The sequence below is a fragment of the Budorcas taxicolor genome, chromosome 17 (assembly GCF_023091745.1).
Source record: "Budorcas taxicolor isolate Tak-1 chromosome 17, Takin1.1, whole genome shotgun sequence".
Classification (NCBI taxonomy): Eukaryota; Metazoa; Chordata; class Mammalia; order Artiodactyla; family Bovidae; genus Budorcas; species Budorcas taxicolor.
In genome coordinates, this window is record NC_068926.1 from 62,713,566 (window position 1) to 62,733,954 (window position 20,389).

The following is a 20,389-nucleotide window of genomic DNA, read 5'->3' on the forward strand; positions in this document are numbered from 1 at the left end:
TGACGAGCCTGTATAGACAACTGCTGGAGTCCATTACTGCTAAGATCTCTTTTTAGTGACAGGGTATTACTGCATGCTCAGCATTGTACTAAGTACTTTATGCACATTACTGCTGTTCATCTGTGCAACAAACCCCCAAGGAGATACAGTATTAGTCCCATTTTACTGGTAAGAAAATTCACAGAGGTTAAGTAATTCACCCAAGTACCTCAGCTAGTAAGTGATGGCTTCAGAACCAAAACCTAAAAGCAAGTTCAGAGCCCATGAGTCTCACTATGCTACACAGTCCCTTCCAAACCCTAAGGCTGTCTTCCTTCAAATGCACTTTTGCAAGGATGTACATGCTGACATATCAACTCCCCAAGGACATCCTGCCTCTGATGATATTGTCTCTAACTGTAGTACATCAATATAATGGAATACCGCGAAAGCATTAAAAAATGCCCATCTCTATTTATTGACATGGAAAAACATAAAGTACAGTTGAGTGAGCCAGTTACGATGAAGCGGACCTGTTCATTCACATAAGTCCAACATGAGCTGGAAATATGATTTTTGGGTGAGGGTTAAAGGTAATTTTCACTTCTGAGCTCAATACGAAATGGTCAGGGTTCAGGCTTGAAATCGACATGCGGCTTTTGGAGAACCATTCCAAACAACAGGGAGACTGCAAGGCTACAAAACTGTCCCGGAAGCTTGCCAAGGCCCAGGACTGGAGTTATGGCTGTAACAAGAGCCGAGGAAGCACGCATGCAAATACAGATATGACCGCCAGGGGGCAGTCGAGACCCATCATCGACTATTAAGTCGGTGCAGTTCAGTCGCTCAGTCGTGTCCGACTTTCTGCGACCCCATGGACTGCAGCACGCCAGGCCTCCCTGTCCATCACCAACTCCCAGAGTTTACTCAAACTCACGTCCATTGAGTCGGTGATGCCATCCAACCATCTCATCCTCTGTCGTCCCCTTCTCCTCCTGCCCTCAATCTTTCCCAGCATCAGGGTCTTTTCAAATGAGTCAGTTCTTTGCATCAGGTGGCCAAAGTATCGGAGTTTCAGCTTCAGCATCAGTCCTTCCAATGAATATTCAGGACTGATTTCCTTTAGGATGGACAGGTTGGATCTCCTTGCAGTCCGAGGGACTCTCAAGAGTCTTCTCCAACACCACAGTTCAACAGCATCAATTCTTCAGTGCTCAGCTTTCTTTATAGTCCAACTCTCACATCCACTTTCAACAAGGAAGGTTCTACACCCAAGGTATCGTGCCAGAACTAGGGGGCAGTGGTGGTGTGTCTGGTCAACATAAGAACAGAGACAAGCCCTGGGTTCACAGCCTGTCTCTGTGCTCGTTCACAGGATATCGGCTCTCTCTGAACCTCCTTCCCACCCGTGAGTGGAAGGCCACACCCCCGCGCCCATGGGAGGCAACCCATGGCAAATTGCAGTGGGTAAGAAAGCCAGGAGGCCCACAAGTGCCCCATGAGGGCTTTGGCCTCAGGTAAGTGAACTGCAGTGACTGACCCTCAAACTGTGGTGCTTATGAGCCTGGGGAGGGTTTGGTCTCTCTTCTGGGGCTGAGCTGTTCATCTCGGACCACAAAGAAATGGCACTAGCACCGGTGAAAATAATGGCAAACTTTATTGGCATAAATCACAGGAATTAAAATGGGAAAAAGCCAGGTTACAAGTTTACAGGGGAAAAAAAAATTAAAAATCAAATCATCAAATAACCATCGACCCAGAGGGTAGAACCTCTGGAAGCCCCAAATCCTCTAGGGGAGGGGCCTGGGGTGGGTCACTGTAAACAGAGCAATAAGGCCTAAGAGTAGAAGTGGAGACATCAGACCTGTGGTTGGGCCTGGCTGACCTCCCCACACCCAGGCTGCTCCCTGCCCCGCCTCCAAGGAGGGACCCCCTTCCCCTCTTGAGAGGCTCAGGACACCCAGCCTCTGATGAGGTTAGTGCAGTGGGTCTGGCTTGTCCTCACTTAAGACCCCACTGGAGCCCCAGTTCCACTGACCCGGAACCCCAGCCCTGCCTGTCTCATCCTCAGGGGGCTCCCTGTTGCTTTGGCGGGATCCTGTCCCTCTGCCCAGAATCCTATCAGGGGGCCACCACCAGTCTCCAGGGGAGGCAGGAAGTTTGGGGAAGGGATGCACCCAGTGGAATCAACAAGACTAACGGTCAAAATCAGATCCCAGCTTTCCTGAGGAGGCAGAAGAAAGGACCCCCACAGTAGCATGTTACAAGAATGTTCTCTTTGGGGCCAGAAAGTTCACAGGGGCGTGAACGCTCCTAACAGCTTACACAGGGAAGGGGCACCCCCAGAGTGGACGTCCCCCTCTCTCCCCACTCAGAAACAGGACGGATGAGGTTTGGGATTCTCGGCCCCACAGGGCCAGACACCCTTCAGGTGGGTTTCAGTGAAAAGCTTGCTGGCCTGGGAAGTAAGGAAGGGGGTTCGAAATACAGCAGTTTATAAAAACAGTCCCGGTGAGCTGTGAAGTTAAAGATGGGGAGTCAACAGAGCTGCTCCCCGTTTTCACCTGCTTGTGCTAAGAAAAAAAAAAAACATGAATTGCTTCCCCGCCCCGAGCCTTCAGTACAAGGCAGGCCCCGCATATCCCGCAGCCACTGCGGTGCATGCGGGGGGAGTACAAAAGATGTCTGTAAAATCTCTTCAGTTTTGTATAGAGAAGTAAAAGCAACTCAGACGATATGAATTCAAACCTCAGTGTAGAAAACTATCAAAGTCAGTACAGTGTCTGGGCAACGGGGTGACACTCGCCACCTCACGCGGCCCCAGGAGACGGAGGAAGTGAGTAGAAAACATTATTGCTGGAGAGGCCTTTCTCAGTAGAACCAGAGCAGTCGGGGGGGGGGCGTTGGGACGGGGGTGCAGGTGTTGGGGGGAGCTGCCCAGGCCTGAAGAGACAGGAAGGGCAGGAGGCACACAAGGAACCTTCCATGGCCCCGTGGGCACATCCGCCCTTGGGTGGATGGGTTGGATGGATGCTGGCATTGTCTGGGGGGAGCTGGCGTCCCCTCGGTACTCTCAGAACAAGGCTGACGAGGTTGGGGTTGGGGATAAGGATGCAAAGAGGCCCCCGTCTGACCCTGCCTGCCCTCCCCATCCCCAGCTCCACTGCCAAAATACGAGTAAGAGATGGCTCCAGTGTGGGGTGCTGGCTTGGCCAGGTGGGCTCGTGGGGACGCAGGTGGGACCCTTCAACCTCTGCCTCGGGGGAGGGTGACGGGCTGGCAGCCTGGGGGAGCCTCGGGAGGAGGAAGGCGGCCCAGAGGCGCTGGCAGAGGGCAAGAGAAGCAGGCAGGACCCCTCAGGGCCCTCTCGTCATCGCCAAGGACGCGGTTCCAGTTTCAGTCGGGTTGGCCCCTTCGCCACCGCCCCCCACCCCGGCCCCCGCCCCGGGACGAGGCCTCTGGGTCCCAGCAGCAGTGAGGAGGCTGGGCCGGGGAATGGGCCACAGGGAGGGACGGGGGCGCCTAGCAGAAGAGCTTGAGGAAGCAGTTCTGACAGTAAGGCTTGTCGTTCTGCTCCTTGAAGGTGCCCTTGTTGAGCTGCTTGAGGCAAAAGGCGCAGACGAAGTGCTCGGGGTGGAACTTCTTGGCCATGGCGGTGATGCAGCGGCCCGTGATGGGCTTCTGGCAGCCGGAGCACAGCGAGCCCCGCCGCTCGTGGTAGTGCGCCTCGCAGTAGGGCTGGCCCTCGTGCTCGAAGAAGCTGCCGTGGACGAACGGCGTGAAGCACTCCTGGAGACAGAGGAGGGCGGGGGGCAGTTCAGGCTGGGGGCCGAGGCAGCTCCCCGGGGACAGGCAGGGGGCCGCCAGGGCGGCCACCCTGGAAACGACGCCCCCTTGGCAAGCGTGCTCGACGTGCCAAGCGTGGCGCCAACCCTTCGTCTCCCAGTAACGACCGCGACTCGCTGCTGCCAAGTTGCACTGCTGTTTTTGCTGTTCAGTTGCTCAGCCTTGTCTAACTCTTTTGTGACCCTACAGACTGTAGCCCACTAGGCTCCTCTCTCCATGGGATTCTCCAGGCAAGAATGCTAGAGTGGGGTGCCATTTCCTTCTCCAGGGGATCTTCCTGACCCGGGGTTCGAACCAGCATCTCCTGCATTAGCAGGCGAATTGTTTACCACTGAGCCACCAGGGAAGCCTGCTAAGTTGCACTGCCTGGACTCACACATAGGTCTGACTCCTGGGCACTGCAGCACATGTGCCTAGAAACCCTGGTGTCAAAAAAAAAAGGGTTCCGAGGTCAAACTCTGCATCCTAGATTCCCGTTTATAGAGATCCGCAGGCATACTCGGGTATTAAAGCCTCTGAGAAGTCCTGCAATGAATGGTGTTTCCCAAACTTATTTAATCAGGGGACCCCCGCCAGAACCCTCATAACACCTGGGGGCCATCATCCCCCAGAATGCAGTCTGGAAGCCATCCTCCATTGTCCGCCGAGGCTGCTGAAGGCTTGTTACCTCATTTGACTCTCACATCCCCTTCTCCTGGACCTGGTCTGACCCAGGGGCAGCTGCACAGGTCTGCCTTGCTCTCGTTTCTCGAGGCCCCTGCACAAGCCCTGGTCCAGGACCGACTGCGCTTGAGGGAGTGCGCCGCCTGCCTTCCCACCTGATCAAGAACCTCAAGAGGGCCCTGTAAGTCGGATTCAGCAAGCACAGGGCGGCAGCAGCAACAGCCGCTCTCAGCCTCTCCAGAGGAAGCAACGGGGCTCCTTACCCGACACACAAAGCACTCGGGGTGCCAGAGGGTGTTGAGGGCCGAGATGTAGTTCTCCAGGATGGCCCGGGCGCAGCCGCCACACTTGGGCGCGAACATGTCAAAGTAATCCTTGCGGCAGTAGGCCTTGCCGTCTTTCTCGTGGAACCCTGAGGGCCAGGGGTTGGGGGGCAGGTTAGGCTTCGGGGAGGGGCCGCCCTGACTCAGCAAGGGCTGCCCCCGCACCGCAGCCCGCCTCCCCGAGGCTCAGTACCTTCAGGCCCGAAGAAGGCTCCACACTGGGCACAGAAGAAGTGCTCGGGGTGCCACGTCCGGTCGAGCGCTGTCACCACTTTCTGCGAAAGCCAAGTGTGCAGCCCCAGCTGAGTGGCTGGCCCGCGCGACAGACTCCCCCCACCCCCAGCTGAGAGAGACCTGCAGGCCAGGGTGTCCTTCCCGCCCCCCTCCACCCCCGGTCAAGGAAGGAGCTGACGCTCCCCAGACAGGGGTCTCTCCCACCTGTGCTGTGAACACCACTGAGAATTCTGATTTACTGAAAAGGACGTGACGTGCCAGTCACGCTCTGTCTCCCATAATCCACACGGGCAGTTGAGGTCATATGTTCTACTGGGCCACTCATCTTGGAAGTGTAGACATGGAGGCCCAGAGAGGCTAGGCATCTCCCTAATGTCACACAGCGGAAGAGCGAGGGGGCCTGCACTCCGCTCCACCTATCCTCAGCAGAAGGGAGTGGGGGATGGCTGCATAATGGGTGTTAGGACGGGCCGCGCTGCAGGCTAGAGGGTGAATCCCAGTTTCCTGGCTGTGTGTGCTTGGGCCTGCGCGTGACCTTTCTGGGCCTCGCCTGGCCCCTGGGCACTCACATCCAGAATGGGCCCATTGCAGTAGTAGCAGCGCGGAGAGAAGAGGTTGTGATAGTCCTTTTCACAGTAGGGCTGTCCATCCCGCTCGAAGAAGTTCCGGGAGCCGATCTCCTCCTGGCAGTGGGTGCAGACGAAGTGCTCGGGGTGCCACGTCTTCCCCATGGCCGTCACCACCTGACGGAGGAGGGGGATGCCGATCAGGACCCAGCCCTGCCCCCGCCGGGCACCCTGCCTCCCACGCCCCCCGGCCCCGCCTCACCCCTCCTCATCACCTGCCCCGCGATCGGCTTTTTGCAGGCCCCACAGACCCCCTTGGCGACCGTGGCGACCCCCAGTTTGTTCAGGTCCGACTGCAGGCTCCCCAGCATGCTGTCCAGCTGGCTTCCGGGCTTTGGGGGGCCCCCTGGGGGAGAGCTGCTCCCCGTCTTCCCCTGGGCCATGAACTGCAGAGACAGGGAAAGAGGGCAGGTCAGGACACCTGGGCCTTGGGGGCGGGGACTTGCTGCCACACTACGGCGTCTCTCCCTCCTGGACAGACAGATTGAGGCGGAAGTGTAGCCCCTCCAGGGGCCTTGGAAGCCCTCAGGTGGGAACAGTCTCTACAACGCATGTGGGGGTCCCAGGGGCTCACGGTGCCTGACCAGGCCCCAGAACACACCGCAAGCAGGACCTGCAGCCCCAGCCTCGGCACTGACCCCTCCCACGTCCTGCCCTTCGGGGCCGCTCTGCCTGCCGTTCAGAGGCCAGCCAGCCGCCCGGCGCAGCTCGCCATCCGCTCTCTGTTCCAGGCCCTGGATCTTAGGGGAGGAAACGAGAAGAAGGATTGCTTTTATTTTTTTTTTAAGGAAAAAAGAATAAGAGAACTTTTCACTAGACCATGTCACAACAGGGACTTCAGAATGAGATAAGAGAACGGATTTTTTCCCCCTACTGGCAGTAACGAAAATCAGGAAAAAAAGTCTACGGGAAAACCACCACGAGAGAGACGGGCTCAGGGAGAGATGAAGAGGAAGAGAGAGGTAAGCCCGCCAAAGGCGCGGACTGAGGGGGCAGAGGTGATGGGTCAGAGAGCCAGGGGGCCTTGCCAGGTACCAGGCCTGCTTGGTTTTCCTTCTGAGGACAGCGTCCTCAGAGGGAGCCTGGGGAGGGACCAAGGGGTGGCTGACACCTCAGGGGAGGGAGCGAGCGTGGACATCGCGTAAAGCGAGGGTCCAGGGTCAAGGCCAAGTCCAAGGAAGGGCTGTGGTACTTCGCAGGTACCTTGTGGATGAAGGCACAAGCCCAAGTGCAAGGATGGACATGATATCTTATGGATGGACAGACGGGTGTGTTTGTGTGTGTGTGTGTGTGTGTGTGTGTGTGTGTGTGTGTCTGTGTGTCTGTGTGTGTGTGTCTGTGTGTGTGTGTGTGTGTGCAGAGTGGGGATGCCGCTGGAGCATAAGGACAGGCACAGGTGGGGCCGGGCCCCCAGGAGGCCTGCCTGCATCGGGGGGAAGAGCGGATCCTCGTCGGTCTGGCAGCCTATGGACCTCACGGAGCAGGCTGCAGCCACGCGAGGGGCAGGGCCCTGCACACTGACTCTCCGCAGCCCCGTCCCAGTGCTCTGGACCCCAGAGGGGCCGCAGGGCGGGGGCAGGCTGGGAAGGGGAGGAGAGCTGCTGGCCGAGGAGGCGTCTTTGCAGTGCTGGAGCAGAGGGCTGGGAAGAGGAAGAGGAGAAGGCAGAACAGAGAAGGTTCTCCGCAGGGGAAGAGGAGAGCCAGGAGGGAAGACGACCTGGGAGGGAGAGAAGAGGGACAGAGGTGAGCATGGTGACAGTGGAGGAGATGGCAGCTTGGCGGGCGGGGGCTCCCGGGGCCCTCTCACTCTTGGCATCAGGGGTGAGGCCGGCCTCGAGAGGATGCAGGACGGCCCCCCTCGCCCACCCCACCCCACCTGCCCTCTGGCCAGGGCTGGGCAAGCACCAGAGGCCCTCTCCGCCCCAGCCCAGCCCGGGGGCATCTGCTCACTACCTTCTCCACCAGCTGCCCCCCAGCCCGCCTCCCACGCGGCTGCACGGTGATGACGACGCCCTCGGTCAGCCAGTCCTCGGTGGAGGCCCCCGCGGCCCCCGCGGCCTCCTCTGCCTCCGGCCGGATGCCCAGCCGACCCTGCAGCTCGGCGATGAGCCGCTCCTGGGACGGAGTCCTGCTTAGGGTGGCGGGGTCCAGCCGGCGGCGAGGGGAGGGCTCCCGGGACATGGGGTGAGCGTGGCCAGTCTCCCGGCTCCTCCTGATCACCGAGCGGATCTAGTGGGGAGGCACGCTGTCACAGGCCACTCTGGGCTCAGCGGAGGCGGCTCAGTCCACACTCGGGGGTGGGGGGTCGGGGGGTGCCCAGGAGGGGAGGGCAGAAGTACCCAACCATCAGAGATGAGCCAAGCAGAGCTAGGGCAGAGGCAGGGGGCCCTGACCTTGGGTAAGACCCTGAACTTCCAGGGCCTCAGCTTCTCCATCCTTGAAATGGGGTAATGGTATTTTTTTTTTCAACTGCTTTAAGGAGTTATTACAAGAATGATGTGAAAGAATCTAAGTGGACATTCTCGAACGAGCTTGAGAGTTTTCCTTTTTTTTTTTTTGTTTCTTAATAGAAACAAAAAAAACAGTCTTTTCTTCCAGTATATCCTTTAACCAGTTGTGTTTTTTTCCTTGTTTATATAAGTAGGATTATAACCTACTTGTTTCTAGCAGTTTGGTTTCATTCTGTTGTCGCTTTTGAAAAGGGCCTAAAAATTTCAATCAAGCAGATAACATGACGTCAGGCACAGCTCACTGGGGATGGCGTGCTGTGCTCTTCCGAAGCACTTTCCAGGCATTGTTTGATTTAATCCTTTGGACAGCCTTGGGGGAAATGGTCTATTTTCCCTCATTTTAAAGATGAGAAGACTGAGGCTGATGGTCGGGGGGTTGCCCAAGGTCACACGGGGCGCACGTGTTGGAGGTATGGTTTGTATTCATTCACTTCTTGCTGGTTCCAAAGCCCATGCTTTTAACCATTCCACACACATCCCATCAGGATGTCAGGCGAAGCTCATCTAAAGGAAAAAGCCTTCATCGGGCAAGAGGCTGGCTGTCACTAGGAGATTCCGGGACCCAAGGAGCTCCGCCAGCCCCACGGAGCCCACTGCCCAGCGCTGGCCATCAGGGTCTCAGGCCACAGCCTCTTGCAACCGGCCGCCCAAGCAGACATGCGCAGACAGGGAGGCCGCATGCAGTCAGCCAGGTGGGGCCACGCCGAGCAGGGCGAGCGTGCGCCTGCCTGGCTAGATGTGGAAATCCTCTCCGTGGTGCTGGGCATGTCCACGGCCACAGCCCGCGGGAGTTCTGGCCGGTCCGTCCTGGCCTCGGTGGCGGCTTCAGTGGCGCCCTCTGGCTTCCTGGGGGTCTCGGGTCCCTGGGCTGGCCTGACCAGGCCGCCGGCCGAGGGTGTCTCTCCACCTAGCTGCTCATCCTCAACGGGGGTGCGGCGGCCACTCTCTGGTGGCCCTGGCTCTGGCCTTGCCCTCTCCTGCCATCCACGTTCCTTCGTGAGGCTCCAGGTATCCGGGAAGACGGCCTGACGGTCCACGACCACGACAGCCGGCTCAGTGACCTCCTGGAAGCTGGGCGCAGCTCCCTGCGGGGGCTCAGGCCTCAGCGCCCCCAGAGCCCAAGGCCCCTGCCAAGTGGCAGCCACCGCCTCTTCCGGGAGCAAAGCGTTGGCCGACGGTGCTTGGGGGCCCCCAGGCTCCTGGGGACCTGTGCCCCCAGTGTAGGGTAGAGTGTGGCCGGGAGGCGCCCTGCAGAGCTCCCCGACCAGGTCTGGTGGATCCCTCCAAACGCTAGCCTGGCTCTCTACACCCAGCGGCCCTGGCCAACCCTCTGTGGAGGGAAACCTTGAGTTGGGGGTGTCAGGCATCACCCCAAAGCCAGCCAAATCAAGCTGGCCGGGGGCCACGTTGTCCTCCGTGCAGAGGACGCCCAGGGTGTGGCTGTGGCCTTGAGGGGAGGGCTTTCGAGGGGGTGGCAGGCCTCCAGAGGGCCCGGGAGGAGGTGGAGTAGGGAGGCTGTGGTGTGAGGATGGAGCTGAGCCGGGCGGCAGCCCTGAGGAGCTCAAGGCCACAGCAGAGGAGGAGCTGGTCTGGAGGAGGAGAAAGACAAGAGACGGAGGGGAGGAGAGAGATGGGAGAGGTGAGGAGGGGCGGGCACTGGGGGGCAGGCCGGGCCTCAGGGCTCTGACAGCCCTTGGCTATGCTGACCAGACCAAGATGGCGCTGACCAGACCGTCTGCGCCGACAGCCCCCGGCCACGCTGACCAGACCATCTGCGCTGACCAGGCTGTCTGTGCTGACCAGACCAAGATGGCAGCAAAGCTGAAGCAGAGCAACTGGCTCTGGAAGAAGATTCCTCAGCCCCCAGAAGGGTTTTCCTGGGCTCCACCTCCCTGGCTCCCATCCATGTTCCCCATCCAGGGAGCCCAGATCCAACTCCTGGTCGGGGAGCCAGATCCCACATGTTGTACCTGGGATCTGGCATAGCCAAATAAAGACTTTTGTCTTTTTTGAAAAAACAAAAAACAAAAAAAAAACAACCCAGGCAGCGGAAAGCAGCCTCTGACCCACGCCTGTGGGGCTTCTAGTCCAAGTAGGGATGAGAGAGAAGAGATTAAGGTGGATTGGACCAGGGGGAAGTCAGCCCAGGCATGATCAGGAGACAGGCAGCCGCAGGCAGCTCCCGGCTCTGTCTCTCCCTGGCGATCCCAGCTCTCCTATATCCCCCTGAAACCTCGCTCCTGGAGCGCAATGAGAACCAGCACAGCTTCTCAAGGGGGTCTCAAGGGGGTTTGAAAGCGACAAAGTGCAAAGGGCACTGGCCACCTGAGTCCGGTGTACACGCTCCTGACTGTGGCCACTCAGGAGGCTCACACGCGCAGGCCGCTGCCCCGCCCTAGATGAAGCCTCAGAGGCTCGAAGGTGCCGCTGGGGCTCAGAGCTGGTGCCCCTCCTCCAGTTCCCTAACCAGGCTTCCCCAGCCGCGGGAAGGGTGGAGTCAGCAATGTCGGGAACTGGAGTTCAGTCACTGTCAGGACCCACCGAGGCACTGCCTCCTCTACACAAGCAGGCGGTGGGCAGGGGACAGGGCACCTCTGGCAGGCATGGCCCAAGAGCCTGATAGATGAGGCTTCCCGGACAAGAGCCTGTGGGCCTCAAAGGCCCATGGAGGCTGGAAGGAGGCTGGCAAAGGAGCCAGAGGCAGAAAAGAAAGAGGACACACTAGGGACAGCCAGCCAGTGTGGGAGATGGGGCTCCGGGACAAATGACCTCCAGGCAGAGGATCCCACCCGGCCCAGCGGAGCCCGCCCTCCCCCACCAAGAGCAGCCACCAACACTGGGCCCTTTGTCCCAGCCTCCTGATCCTTGCCTGGGTGGCGGGGAGCCGGGAGCACCCAGGCAGGAAGGAATGTCCCGCTGAGCACGTCCCCAGCCTTCACAGGCTGCGTCCCAGGCTCGGGGCAAGGCACCCAAACCCTGAGCAGCTAAGTCCCAGCCACTCACACTGGGGTATGGGAGGGGAAAACTGGGGGCTTCTGAGCAGGCAGGGCAGGGGAGAGAGGGGGGACCTCAGGACACCTTAAAATCCGACAGTGAGGCCATCAGCTCGTCCAGCTCCCTGGTGGCAGAGGAGGCTGAGATGCGCGTCTGCTGCTGGCTGGAGGTGACTCGCTGGGGACTGCTCATCTCGCCCTGGTTCACAGTGATGGCGGGGCTGCGGGCAGGCAAAGAAGCATCAGCGGGGACCCCTGGGGCCAGCCCGAGTGCCCCCAACATGGCCCTCCCTTCCCCAGGGGAGGGTCAACACTTCAGCTCCGACACCAGCGTCCCGCCGCCACCCAACCCCAGGGAAGCCCACCAGCTCCCAGTCTCTCCTGGGGACACGTCACTGGTGGGAGCGGGGGGGCTGCTGTCCGCCAGGGGGACAGAGCACCAAGCTGAGCTTAAGAGGGAGAGAAGACAGCTCACAGGGCACCTTTCCCAGAAGCCCAAGCTCAAGCCTGCCTGTACAACAAGCCCTGGCCTCCTGTGTGGCCTCCACGACACTAGACGCACATGTGAGGCTGTTCCAGCCACGTGGAAACACCGAGAAGAGCTGACCCTGGGGAGGTGCTTATCACGTGGACTCGGTACACGTGTTCTAAGGGTCTTATCAGGTCTCAGCCCACTGAGGTATGTGGTCTCATCCCCACAACCTCACTTCCCCTTATTCCCTTATACAGATGGGAAAATGAAGGCTTGAAAGATGACACTCTGTAAGTGCAGAGCCAAGATGTGGCCCCGATTGCATGGCTCCGAAGCCTACGCTGGGGGACTGCCACGGGTTCCAGCCCTGGTCCGGGAACTAAGATCCCACAAGCCACGCGTGTAGCTAGAAACATAAAAAGCCTGCACTGACAGCCACTGGGCTGGGGTGCCCCTGGCACGCCCAGCATCTGTCTTCCCTGAGGGACAGTGGTTCGCTAAAGGCCGGCCTGTATCCACGTGACTCACTGCCGTCCCCCAGAGCCTGGTGCAGGGCCCGGCAAACAGCAGGGACTTCAGGTGGCAGGGGTGACACCAAGGATGAGCACAGGATGGGCTGGTCGAGACCGAGACCGTCCCTGGCCCGGGAAAGCCCCGTGGAGACTCACACGGGACTGGGCACAGAGCTCTCCAGCTCATCCAAGAGGTTCTCCACGCTGGGCCGCAAGTCCTCCAGGCCCCGGCCACCATTCCGCTTGGGCTTCTCTTTGGTCAGCGGTCCAGCTTTGCCCCCCAGCAAGCTGTTATTCTCTGGGACACCGTAGTGGGTGCTCAGTGCCCCTGGCAGCGGTGGGCTGGAGTTGGCCTCATCTTGGGAGAAGGAACGAGAAGAGCCGCTCAGCCCTGAGCCCCACGGGGACCCGAGACCACCAGTGGCACTTGGAGCAGGGTTGGTGGGGGGGACCCCCGGCCCAGTCCTACCTGCAGGGAAACCCGGGGGGTTATGCTGCACGGCATTCAGCTCCAGCAGCAGGCGGTCGAGCTCGGAGAGGTTGCTGCCCAAGGAGGAGCTCATGACGGTGGGTGAAGGCTCGGCTGACTTCTGCTTGTTGGGGAAACTTCAAGAAGTAAAGGGAAGGCTGCGGTGAGAGAAGCTCCCCAAATCCTCCAGGAGAACCAGGTGGGGGAGGGGCAGGGAATCCGACGGACGGAACGTGGGGAAGGGATGTGGCAAGAGGAGGAAGGAAGCGTTGCTTCAGTTCCTGAAACTTCCTCCATGCAGGGCAGTGTGACACCCAGCCCAGTGGCTGCATGGGGACGGCAGATAAGGCCACACCAGGCCTTCCACAATAACCCGAGGACCCAAGGAGGAACCCCCACCCCCCTCCAGCGCCCTGGCCCAGGCTCGGCTGACTCAGCCCAGCGTGTGTGGAATCCACGAGCAGGGGGAGGGGCTGGCACCTGTACACGTGGTCTTCCTCGCCGGCTCGGGGACACGGGAGCCCGCCGCCGTCCTGGGGGTTGGAGGCACTGGAAGTCTTGGCACTGGAGCCGTACACGGGGGATGAGGACTGAGGCTGTGGGGAGGACGGTGCTCAGGGCCTCCCCGGGGGGCAGGGTGGGTGGAGAAGGAACAGCCCAAATCACCCCCAGGAGCCTCCCGCTCACGGCCAGCCTCACCAGGGAGTTTCCACACTCTGGCCAGGAGACAGGTGATTAACACTTGGTCACTGTCCCTTCACGTGGCATTGGGTGGGGAGGGCCAGACACTTCCTGCCTCTGCCGCACACCCCGCCCTCAACTTCCTGGGCTCTCGGAGCCCCTGCCAGACCCGCTCCACTGGCCCCGAAGCTGACTTCTGAGCCCTCCCCATCCCCCACCTTACCTGCTGGTGGGTGAATCGGGAGGTGCTGGGTGGCCAGGGGTCTAAGGGGTCGAGAACCGTGCCATTGAGGGCCTCGCTGGATGGGGGCGGTGGGACGGGGGGCACTGCGATCTCCTGGTACGTGTGGTTCCCAGTCGGGTAGGAGTAGGGGGTCTCCTCAGACAAGAACACGGGCCGCTTGGAGATGTGAGAGGTTGTGGACTCCAGGTCCGCCAGCAGGGCGTCTGCAGAGAGCGGGCGGGGAGTGGGTGAGGGAGAGGGGTCCTGGGAACTCAGCCTCCAGGGCCAGCACCCTCCGGGCCTGCACCCGAGAGTTAACGAGCAACTTCTGAGCGCTGGCCCCACCCATGGGAGAAAAGACCAGCCCCAGGGCAGGAAGGTGCTAGCCCAGACCAGCCTGGCTAGGTCAGCGCCCAGAGCTCGGCTCCTGGCCAAGGAGGAGGCGCTCTGGGGGCTCCGGGGCCGCCCCCCGGGGCTCTCCTACCTCTGGGAGCTGGGCACCAGTGCTCCCTCCCCGACAGGGCTGTGCGGCTGGCTGGCTGGGAGTCAGAAATGCCTGCCTGACTCCGCAGGGCAAGGCAGACAGACCAGGTGGGAGGGGCCCCACGTCACGGGGAGGGGCCAGGTCCGCACTTAATGCCCAGGAGCTTCAGCCAGCTCAGCCCACAGGCTGGAGGGGTGGTACCTGCCTTACTGACCAGGTAGAAGCCAAACTTCGGGCTCCAAGCTCCTCCCAAGTCTTGGGGCTACCAGGGAGGTGGGGGCTGGGACAAGGCTGGCATGCCGCTCCCTACCCCCTCAGCAGAGGGGCAGGCAGGACTGCTCTGTAGGCTGTTTCTGCTGAAGCCTGGCAGGCAGCCTGGCCCCAGAGGCTCCAGGGCCCCACTACTCTGCTTTGAACAGCAGCTAGGGAGCTGGATTGGCCTTGAGTGCGAGCTTCCATTACCCAGGCACCAGGCAACCAACGGGGGGAGCTCTGCATCTCCCCAGTCCTCAGACAAGAAAGGTACAGCTGGGGGAGGGGGTGGGGGCAGGAATTGCTGACCCTCCCCTCCTGAGACCCTCAGCTGCCCCAGCCTGGCCCAACATGCCATACCCTTATTCATGCCCTGCCCTGTGCTCACCAACCAGCTCACTCTCACCCCAGTGCTGACCCATTGGGGTCGGGGCCTGGTGATAACCCTCCTCGGAAAGCAATGGCCAGCTCACGGCCCTTTACTAGTAACGGGCCTGGTGCTCAGCACACTGCATCCATGGTCTCCGTTAACCCTCCTAACAAGGCTGGAATTCCCACCCTCCCTTTACAGACGGGAAACCAACTTCAAGAGGTGATAGGACTGCCCCCCACACACACACCGCTGCCACCATAACAAAGTCCAGTGCGTCACAGGAATGACTCCTCGGAGGCCCCCCAAAAAACCCAAAAATCTGCCCCGCAAGAGGCTGCAGTGATCACAAGACGATGCCGGGTTTAAACGGCACAGCTTCCTGAATGACGGGGCCCAAGCTCCAGGGCTGCCAGTCTGGTCCTTCCTGGTGACCCAGTCTCCAAACCCTACCCCTGCTCAGAGGCAGTGAAAAGGAAGAAAAGCCTCACCCAGGGCCCGGGCCTGCGGGCCCACACCACCTCCCAGCTGCCTGCCCCGCTCTCCAACACCCAAGGCTGGCCTGGCCCCACCTACCCCAGACTCCTAGCCCCGCTGATCAGAAGCTTGTTCCAAGGAAGGTCAGGTCCTGCAGGTCCCCCTCCCCCTCCAGGTCCTTTGGAAGACATCTGACTTCCTGTCTGTAGCAACCGGAACTAGAGGGAGTCAGTGTGTGTCTAGGTAACAGAGGAAAAGGAACTAGCCTCCAGGGCCAATCCCAGTGGCCTCTCCACGGCCACACCTGCTGCCTTGGCTCCATAAGGCGTCCCTGGCTTCCTCGCGGCCCAAGCCAGCAGGGGGATGGGGGTCCTCCTTCTCCACCACAGACAGAGCCAGCCCCCCAGAGCTGGCAACAAGTGCAAGTCCAGTAAGGGTAACGGGAGCAGCTGCCATGCTTGAAGGCCCGCCGCGCGCTAGGAGGGCCATCTGGGTCACTGCTTTCGCTCCTTACAACACCACTAGTGCGGATGGCAGAACAGGCTCAGAGAGCTAGAGGCACACGCCACGCCGTCCGAGCTGACCGAAGGGACGCCGCTCGGATCTGAACGCGGTCTCTCGGGCTCCACTCAATCAAAGACAGACGGTGAACCTTCCCTGTCAAAGCTTTTGAGCTAGGGACACTGCCGCCCCTGCACCAAACGCCTTTCCCCGCCTCGTTCATGAGCTGACTCTGAGCCTGGCTGACGGGTTTATGATTTAAACAGGCTCTTTTCAACGCAGCTACCTCTGTGGGCTGGAAGGTGCAGTCCCGGGGGATGGAGAAGAGCAAACGCTGTGGAGTCGAGCCAGACCTGAGGTCAGTCCCAGCGCCTCTGTCCACCATGCCCATGGCCACAGCGCAGATCGCCTGGCCCCCACCTGACAGCACTGGTTCGAGGTTTACAAGGGAGAGCAGATGATACAGGACATGGGAGGGGGCTGCAAACATCACGTGTCATCTGCTTCAGAAATTCAGGAGAAAAAAAAAAGATTTTCCTCCAAGGTGGCCAGGTGAGGGTGCCAAGTGCTGACTCCTCCTCCTAAGTCCTCTCTGGGTAGGATCTGGGCAGGACAAGAAAAGGGCGACCTTGAACAGAGAAGAGCAAAGTAATAAAGTAACACTCAAAGTGAAACGTCTGGATGTCAGAGAGAAGGGCCCCATCATTGTCCAGGGACGCGTCTGGCTGCCGATTCCACCAAACCCCCCACAGGCACCTCAAGGAAGATCAGGGAACATAGGAGGCGTGGGGGGTACTCGCTGGCCTCTACTTTGTTTCTGGGGCTATCTCCCCTGAGGCTGCACAAGGGTGCCGGGCCAAAGTCTTCTTGCAGGCTCAGCAAACTCCTCCCTTGCCTGAATAAACAGAGGAGGCAGGTGGAGGACGGGACAAGGGAGTCCGCATTCAGGCAGCGCCCCAAGGTGTCTGAGCTGGGGGGGGTCCCCAGTTTTCAGCTAGAGTTACTGTCTGGCGCCAGCTCTGGATCCCCTAGGGGCAGGCTCAGAGACTGCTTAACATATGCCCCGGAGAGGGTGTCCAAGAAGACACCCTCCCTCCCATGTGTTCGCAGGCTGCCTTTCATCCACACAGAGGCAGCATCTGAAGCAGTTCAGGCCTAGGAAGGCCTCAAACTCCACTAAGCTTCTGGGTCCAGGCCTGAGCACTCTGGGACAAGTCAGAGCCACCAGGAGGGCCCCGGTCACCCTGGGGAAGGAGATCTCTCTGGGGCTTTCCAGTCCCCTTCTGGAGGAAACCACCCCAGATTCTGCAGGTGCTTTGCCTCGAGGATCAGCTGATGCAGGCTCTGGCACTTCCATCCAAGGAGAGGGTCTCTGGGTACAGGTGTACAAGGTCTCTGAGTCTCTCCTTTTCACACTGTGGGTGGAGGATGTTAACGCTAAATCTCCAGCCCACCAGAGGCAAAGGCCAGCCAGCGGCGCCTGGCGGCGGAAGGGTGGGCACCGTCCTCTACTGCCACCAGGGGGCGCTATTCGCCCGTTGGCTCTCCACGGCCGGGAGTAACCAAAGGTATGCCTGCTGCTGCTGCTATGCTGCTGCTGCTACGCTGCTGCTGCTATACCGCGCTGCAATCACGGAATTTTAGAGCCAGGGGAAGACCCCGGAGCCCAACTGGCCACAGGCGGGCACACCGGGGAAGTTTCAGTGCCAGAAAGGCCTAACTAAGCTGGAAGGACGGAGCAGGCTGCAAGGAAGAGCACAACAGGGCCCGGGTGCCAAGTCTGCAAGCACATATATCACTTGAAGGCGAGACTCAAAAGTGCCACAAGAGCCCGCGGGAACCCGAGAGAGACAGGCACAAGCCCTGGCTTCCAGAGTCCAGTGGCTGCACCTAAGCAGCAGTTCACAGAGGTGGTGGCTTCGGCTGAGAGCTGCCCAGGTGTAGGGAGGTATCTGGGTGGGCACAGTGCATCAGAGCCAGGCCAAGGTGACAGGCCCTTCTCCCAGCTGGCTGCAGTAACCATCCGCTGAGCACAATCCTCAGGACAGAGTGGGAGCCGCTAGGTCTGCCGCCCTGAGGGGGTTAACACTCAGGTATCCAGGCTCTCTGCCCTGGGAGGGAGGAGACCCAGGGGCCGGTCTGCCTGCATTCCAGGGCCACTCACATTCCCAAACCAGCTCAGACACGTGGGGATGACGGGAGGGGGACTCTGGGGTGGGAGGACCCCCTGATGCCCCCAACATAGGGGATCTCTCCCCCAGGCTGCAGCTCCTAGGGCCTGGGCTGACTCAATAAGAAGTTAAAGAGAAGCCATTAACTACCTCCACCCCCAGCTGGAGTCTAAAGACAAGCCAGGCCTCTTTCGCAAGCCTGCCTTCCTCCTACCCAAGCCTGGCCACTTCTTAGAATGTGATAACGACTATCAAGATCAGAGGCCTAGAGCTGGCCGGACGCCAGAGAGAGTGAGATAAAAGGCCAGCCGTGATCCCTCAAGGTGGGGGCGGGGGGTGGAGGCAGGGTGGGGGGAGCCCAGCACAGTGTCATTCCCCGCCCCGTCCTAGGCTCTGAGGACTCTAGATGTTAGAATTCACACAGGGGATGGTTCTGAGTCACACAGGCTCTGCTCCATGGCCGAGTTGCTCGGCCAGGCCGAGCTGCTTAACTGCTCCTGTGTCTCCGTTTTCTTGTCTGTCCAATGGGAATTTCACCATCTGACTCACAGGAGTAAGGACTACAGGGATGGATACAAAGTGCCCGCTTTAGCACAGTCTCTGGACGGGCAGACGGGCGGGCAGATACACACACACACTCTCGGTTCCCGCCCGCAGGGATGGTTAGGCCCGGATGGGAAGGAGAAAAGTGCTTCCCACCCTGGCCCGCTCCTGAAGGCCAAGGGTGCTGCAGTCTCGGATCTGCAGTTGAGGGGCACCGCTCGGCGGGGGAGGGAAACAAAGTCACGACGGGAGAAGCCACCCCAGCGGGTCTCCGTATTGGGGCAGGTTCATGGGAGCATCATCACATCCGAGAGTTCACAGGCCACCCCCTAGCTAGGCCCCACCCACCAACGCTAGGCCGACTTAAAAGAGCTGGGGTCCTTTAGCCACCAGAAAGACCCCACCTTGACGTGCCTTGTATTCTCAACAGGAACAAGATCTTTCCAAGACTGGGCTCACCCACCTCCTTTCTGCAGGCCACTTTAACTCAGCTTCCACGGCCCAGGCAGGTGTCTCCTTAGAAGCTGAGAAGCCGAAGGAGGGTGGAGCGGATCCTGCCCTGAGAGCTCCGGTACAGGCTGTCCCAGTGGCCCAGGGCCAGCCGTCCCTCCCCGCCATTTATGGTGAGACCCAGCCTCTCACACAGACAGCAAGTCCCTTCCCCGCTAGACCTGGAGAGGCCCGGCCTTCTGGCCTGCCCACCCTGCTGGGCTCAGAACGCCGGGCGAGAGGTTTCCGCCCTGCTGACCACCGGGGCAGCCTCGGTCACCTCGAGGGTCTGAGAAGAAGCTGCCCGAGCTCAGGATGCAAGCAGGGAGTGGGGCTCGGCCCTGCCTAAGGAAAGGGGCGCGTGAACAACAGGGCCAGCTCCCCTCCATGGGGATGGTCTCATCTCTTGGCCCCCTCTGCTGAGACTTCCAGATTAGGAAGGCTAGCGGCGGGAGGGCGGGTCTCCCCTCCCTTCCCCCAGCCCTGAGCACATGAGCAGCAGGGGAAGAGGTAATCTAATCCATGGTGGCGGGACACTTTTGCTTGCTGAGTAACTCCCCAGGAATGGGGAGCTGGGTATATTTATCCTGATAACTGTCCTGTGAGGACAGGCAGATCTGGGACTAGGAAGGGCCAGTCCGACCATTTCAACCAGGTCCGCTCTCCACCACCCAGCCCCGGCAAGCCTGGGCTAGGACCTGACTAGGAACTCGGTCTCTCGGAGGCGCCTTCCCCTGCCGATCTGGGTTCTGGCTTCTTGCCAACCGACGTGTCCTCTCCAAGAAATGAAGCTCTGGGTGCCCTATCCCCGGCAGCTAGCATGAAGGGTTGAAAGACACGGGACGGTGAGGAGGAAGAAGATGGAGAAGGAGCCGTGAGCCAGAGAGAGCAGTGGGCCCAGCCTGCCAGGTGCCTAAAATAAGCAGACCCAATTGGCTCCCACGCCAGGTTGCAAGCTCCGAGGAGGAGGAGACGATATAATCTCGGGTGAGATTTATATAGAGAGCTTTCCTGGAGCTCTTCGGAGTTTGTCTAAATCCAAGATACTGCTATTATCTGAATCCCAGACAGGGAAACTGTGCTCCCTAAGGGGCCAGGAGGAGAAACGATCAATACTGGAGTGTCATTTAAATATTTAATAGCTGTGCCTGGAGGTTATGAAGACTCAGCTACCCCTCCCCTCCGCTGACTCATGCCTCACTCAACAGGAACTGGCATTTTCCTCTCGGCCCTGAAGGAAGGGCGGGCTGGGGGTGACACACAGGAAACCAGGGGAGTAGGCCGGAGTCTTCCAGGCTGCTGCCCCGAGAGGTGGGAGAGGTGGGAGGCGGCCCTGTGGAGAAGGCAGCTCTTCCCTGGGCTTCCCACCTGCCTCGGAGGACAATTTCCCGCCTGCCCTTCCTTGCAGGGACTGATACAATGAGTGCGCTGGCAGGCAGGCCGACTCTCGACTGGGTGCCTGGGTGGCGCCCAAGCTCACAGAGCACAGGTAATCAGGGACACAAGAGGATAAAGGCGCAAAGGCAGCCCAGGGGCCACCCCAAGCTCCGGGCAGAAGCCAACTGAGCCAG

At 60.0% G+C, this 20,389-nt stretch overlaps 1 protein-coding gene across 5 annotated transcripts in view; it reads right to left on the reverse strand.

Moving 5' to 3' along the window:
* Positions 1 to 1,623: 1,623 nt before the first annotated feature.
* Positions 1,624 to 20,389, reverse strand: part of PXN (paxillin) — a 42,837-nt gene continuing 24,071 nt past the window's right edge. Inside the window, exons 2-15 of one of the 5 annotated variants that reach the window (XM_052655136.1) lie at positions 13,532 to 13,755; positions 13,108 to 13,160; positions 12,628 to 12,764; positions 12,315 to 12,516; positions 11,260 to 11,395; positions 8,910 to 9,770; positions 7,625 to 7,900; positions 7,095 to 7,388; positions 6,310 to 6,411; positions 5,887 to 6,057; positions 5,615 to 5,788; positions 5,005 to 5,086; positions 4,752 to 4,900; positions 1,624 to 3,768 (exon numbers count right to left, since the gene is read on the reverse strand). In XM_052655136.1, the coding sequence (XP_052511096.1) occupies positions 3,502 to 3,768; positions 4,752 to 4,900; positions 5,005 to 5,086; positions 5,615 to 5,788; positions 5,887 to 6,057; positions 6,310 to 6,411; positions 7,095 to 7,388; positions 7,625 to 7,900; positions 8,910 to 9,770; positions 11,260 to 11,395; positions 12,315 to 12,516; positions 12,628 to 12,764; positions 13,108 to 13,160; positions 13,532 to 13,755 (3,128 nt within the window). In that variant the 3' untranslated portion in view covers positions 1,624 to 3,501. Of the gene's footprint in view, positions 3,769 to 4,751; positions 4,901 to 5,004; positions 5,087 to 5,614; positions 5,789 to 5,886; positions 6,058 to 6,309; positions 6,412 to 7,094; positions 7,389 to 7,624; positions 7,901 to 8,909; positions 9,771 to 11,259; positions 11,396 to 12,314; positions 12,517 to 12,627; positions 12,765 to 13,107; positions 13,224 to 13,531; positions 13,756 to 20,389 lie in introns of all 5 variants that reach the window. The other 4 variants (XM_052655139.1, XM_052655138.1, XM_052655134.1 and 1 more) reach the window with 4 other exon arrangements.